Source organism: Lynx rufus, unplaced genomic scaffold (genome assembly GCF_022079265.1).
Source record: "Lynx rufus isolate CCGP_SWC_20201006 ecotype Redwood Valley unplaced genomic scaffold, mLynRuf1.p SCAF_9, whole genome shotgun sequence".
In the NCBI taxonomy this organism is placed as follows: domain Eukaryota; kingdom Metazoa; phylum Chordata; class Mammalia; order Carnivora; family Felidae; genus Lynx; species Lynx rufus.
In genome coordinates this window covers 62,559,865-62,564,433 of record NW_025814897.1, presented here as the reverse complement: position 1 = coordinate 62,564,433, position 4,569 = coordinate 62,559,865, and the positions used below count along the sequence as shown (strand labels likewise).

General features: G+C 37.8%; 1 protein-coding gene across 1 annotated transcript; it reads right to left on the bottom strand.

Annotated features, from left to right (window-relative positions):
- Window positions 1–242: 242 nt before the first annotated feature.
- Window positions 243–1,226, bottom strand: LOC124505962 (olfactory receptor 56B1-like). The gene has a single exon (XM_047072005.1). It carries the CDS (start codon window positions 1,224–1,226, stop codon window positions 243–245), a length of 984 nt encoding a protein of 327 aa, XP_046927961.1.
- Between the last annotated feature and the right edge of the window lie 3,343 nt (window positions 1,227–4,569).

Genomic DNA, 4,569 nt, shown 5'->3' with positions numbered 1-4,569 from the left:
ATTACATTTTAATTTAGGAGAGAGATATAAATATTCTATTCTAGTTTTTATTCCATTTGGTTATTTTGGTAGAAAGTCTTTCCTATTCTCAAGTTTATCCAGCTCTTATCAATATTTTGGAGCTACTGTGAATATTTTGTTATTGTTGTTGTTGTTTTCAGATGGTTTTACAATGTGAAAAAGATATCTTAAAGGCATTCACTTTTCCCATCATATTTGAAATTAGCTGAAGTTCATGTACATCATGGAGAAGGTCTCTGGTGCCTTGTTTTCTTTTCTAAGCTCAAACAAAACACCTTTTGGAAGCCTGCCCTAAGTTCTTTAGTCCTAAGTGCATAAACCATTGGGTTGAGGGAAGGGGGGATGATGTTGTGCAGCACATTGAGTAGAACTGGAACCAAAGGGACCTTAGTTTCTGCCAGATGAGTTACTGAAATCACTACAACAACAGTGTAGAAGAATAGGATAAGGATCATATGGGAGCTACAAGTGCTCAGAGCTTTGGAGGCAGCTTCAGCAGAATTCAGTTTAAGTACAGAGCGCAGAATCAAAATGTATGACAATATTATAAGACCGAGGTCACTCCCCATTCCAAGCCATGCCAGAACCAATTGGCAGATGCTGTTTGGCCTCCTGTCATCACAAGCCAGGCTGGTGACCCCAAGGTTAGAGCACAGGCAGTGCTCAATCTCGTTCCTGGAACAATAATTACGCTGGGCTGCTAGCACTGGCACTGGAAGGGAAAACAAACTATTTCTTAGTACCATGAGCACGGTAGCTCTTAAGATTAAGGCCTTGGTGACAATTGACGGGTAGCGAAGAGGGTGACAAATAGCTATGTATCTATCAAAAGCCATGCAGAGGAAGATACCAGACTCCATGCCCACAAAGCAGTGAATGGCATAGATCTGAGCAAAACACTCAGGAAGGCTGATGACCTTCGCATCAAACCAGAAGATGGCCAGGATCTTGGGCATGATGGTGGTGGCCAGGCCCATGTCCACCACAGAGAGGATGCCTAGGAAAGAGTACATAGGCTGCTGAAGAGCAGGGTCCTGGCAGATGGTGACGAGGATGAGGATATTAGCACCAATTGCTGAGAGGTAGAGTATTGCCAATGGTAAGGAGAGCCAGTGTTGCCAGCTGTGAATGCCTGGGAGTCCCATCAGGATGAACTCAGACACCTGGAACTTGGAGCTATTAGAGCCTTTCAGAGATGCAGACATTGTTTCCTAAGAGAAAAAAAAAAAGATGAGTTTCAACGTTGTTTTCTTTGAGCCATATTATCATCAAACATTATTTTTAACCTATCTCCACGTAGCATAGTTGGTGCTGTAACCAAATGAACTCTGTAGTACATCCCTTACTATAATTTAAGATAAAGTACCATGAAGTTCTGGGGGTTTTATAGTAGAAATTAAACTTATAAGGAGCAATTATCACGGTTGACTATCGAGGGACAATTCAGCATGCATCTCAAATCTCTATTTGCCTTATCCTTATTTATTTCAATTCAGGACTATCACAGCATTAAGGAGGGCACTTGTTGGGATGAGCACTGGAGGTTATATGTAAGTAATGAATTACTAAATTCTACTCATGAGACCATAATTACACTATGTTAACTAATCTGGATTTAAATAAAATTAAAAGAAAAGAGAAGAAAAGAAAAAAGAAAAGGAAGGAAAGGAAAGGAAAAAAAGGAAAGAGAAAACAAAAGAGAAGAAAAGAAAAAAAGAAAAGAAAAGAAAAGAAAAGAAAAAGAAAAGAAAATGGGACCATCACATAAATAAGATTCTAGTTTTTTTTCTTTTGAACTGTCTTCATCTCTTCAGAAATTTTGTGGAATCAAGTGGATATGTGTTTTCTTCATATTGTCTCAACACTGCTTCAGATTTTTATTAACTGACAACAAGGAGACTTTTTAAATGCAGAATTATCGAAGATAAAATTTTGTAGTTTCACCATTTCTAGTTGTTATAGATGTCCATTAAGGTTTTATATAGCCTCCACAAATTTTATATCACAGACATCAAGGATTTTCAAACATAAGTATGATGCAAATTAGAAAAGGAATAACTTTTTTTAATATTTGACTTTATATCGACTTCTAAGAAGATCACAAAAGACTAGCTTCAAAAATTAAGTGATCACGACTGAATTTGTTGATTTAAGGAGTGACTTAATAGAGACAAATCTTAGAAATTTGTTTCTAGTTTAGTCCTAGAGAATCTACAAAGGCATACAAATACAGGAATTAGACACAGGTAGTATAATTTTGATTTTATTAACAAACCAGAATTATTTGCCCATATATTGAAGAAACTGTCATTGTATATTCAGATTCATCATGGTCGAAACTAGACTCATCTTTCTTCCCGCTGGTGTTTTTCATGTACTTTTTATTCTATTCAGGATCCCAACCAGCCAAGCCTGAAAATAACAAACCAGGCTTTTCTTTTGGCCAACAATTGCTCCCTTCTCCTGTGGTTTCTTCCTCTTACTTCATCATGCAGCCCGTCTCCTGAGTGTTGCTGCTTCTGAGTCTTACCTGCTCACTCGTGCCTCATGCTTCCTTCCTTTGCTCAGCCATCTGAAATTCCTAAAACTGGTATTCTCTTGCTTAGAATGATCCATGCCCTCACCCTTTCTTTCAAATAGTTTAAATTCCTTCCAGCACATAAGGCAGTTATGGATTTATTTTTTATATAATTGCTTTCAAATATAGAAAAACAATCTGAAGAAATACTAAAATTCTCTCATATTATCACCAACCAAAGAAGATTCATGTTAACAACTAGACGCATTTTTTTTCTCAGAAATGTCTTGCCTGCTGTTTAGATAAACATGTACCGCCTAATTATGGGGAAATCATCCTTCTTTAACGGTAATGTAATTTGGTGAACACGAAAATTATCTGTATGTATTCGCAGGAGATTTTAACCAAACAGAGACAAAGAGGCTTGGAGGTGAAACTAGTTTGTCTCTGGACTTTTAGGTCAGAACTCCTGAGGAGTTCAACTTCACAGCTCCATCTCGAGAACTTGGACGTGTGTGACCCACTTGACTGTATGGGGTCTGGGTTTTTTTGTCAAATACTCACTTATTATTATATATCAACATATCAAAGACACAGCCTTGTATCTTTGATGTTTTCTCTTGATTGATATTAGTGTGATACAGTTAAGAGAAGGAGCAGATTTGAGTTCACAGAAAAGAAATAAGTGTTTTCCATTTTTTTTTAGCACTTAAAGGTTGGCGAGACATGGAGTGTGATCCTGCTACGTAAGACACTTAATATATTCATCCTGAAGACAATCTAGCAGCTGTTTTAAAAATGAGGTCACTTGTAAATCACCACACAAACCCTATCTTCTCTAATTCTAGCCCTAATCCCTTTGAAAAGCTTCTCCAAGCCTTTATTTCCTCCTAGGACAGAGAAAAGAGTAAATCCCTTGTACAAAATATTGCCAAAACAACATAAGAAAAGATTAAGGATGAGCCATTGGAATAAACTTAAAAACATTTTTTAAAAAAAGGGGTACCAGGGTGGCTCAGTCGGTTAAGCATCTGACTCTAGGTTTCAGCTCAGGTCATGATCTCATGGTTTCATGAGTTCAAACCCCCCATTGGGTTCTGTGCTGGCAGCACATATCCTGCTTCAGATTCTCTCACTTCCTCTCTCTCCCTGCCCCCACCCCGCCCCCCAACATGATGTCTCTGTCTCTCTCAAAATAAATAAATAAATTTAAAAATAAGTTTTGTTTTTTTTTTAAAGGGATGTTCCATGGGATGCTTTGGGATTTAGCCAGTGTGAACATGCCAAGGTTTTAGTACTTAACTGTGGTCAGGGGCAGAGACTCAGTCTGATGTCCTGGCAATGGCAGGAGTTTTTCACTGGGAAAGGTTTCCTATCTGGAGCCTGCTTGAGATTCTCTCTGTCCCTTTTCTCTGTCCCTACCCCATCATTCTCTCTCTCTCTCTCTCTCTCTCTCTCTCTCCCTCTCTCTCTCCCTCTTTCTCTCTCTCTCTCCATCCTCAAAATAAATAAACAAACATTAAAAAACGATTAGGATATTACTGGGATGCCTGGGTGGCTCAGTTGGTTAAGCATCCTACTCTTGATTTCGACTCAGGTCATGATCTCATGGTTCATGAGATCGAGCCCTGTGTTGGGATCTGTGTTGACAGTGCAGAGCTTGCTCGGGATTCTCTCTCTCTCTACTCATCCCCCACTTGTGCACTCTCTCTCTCTTTCTCTCTCACTCAGAAACTAATACACATTTAAAAAATGAATAATAGATGGATAAATGACTGCACAAATAAATACACAAATAACATTTACACTTGCATTTTATAATTAGTAACTATAATCTAAATATTATTATTTGGAAGGCATAAAAGTAACTACTATAGGAAAAGCAATAAAGAACAACTTACTGAAGACTATTAGGAAAGACAAATAAATAAAGCATTCCCATGATAAACTATGGAAATAAAGGAAATACAAAGAATGTGCAAAGAAAAAAAAAGATGACAAAAGTGGAAGAGACATATTGGTTTGTCAGT

What these genes read in the sequence shown, in the direction of transcription:
- LOC124505962 (XM_047072005.1), bottom strand. Translation starts at nt 1,226, where the DNA reads ATGTCTGCATCTCTGAAAGGCTCTAATAGCTCCAAGTTCCAGGTGTCT.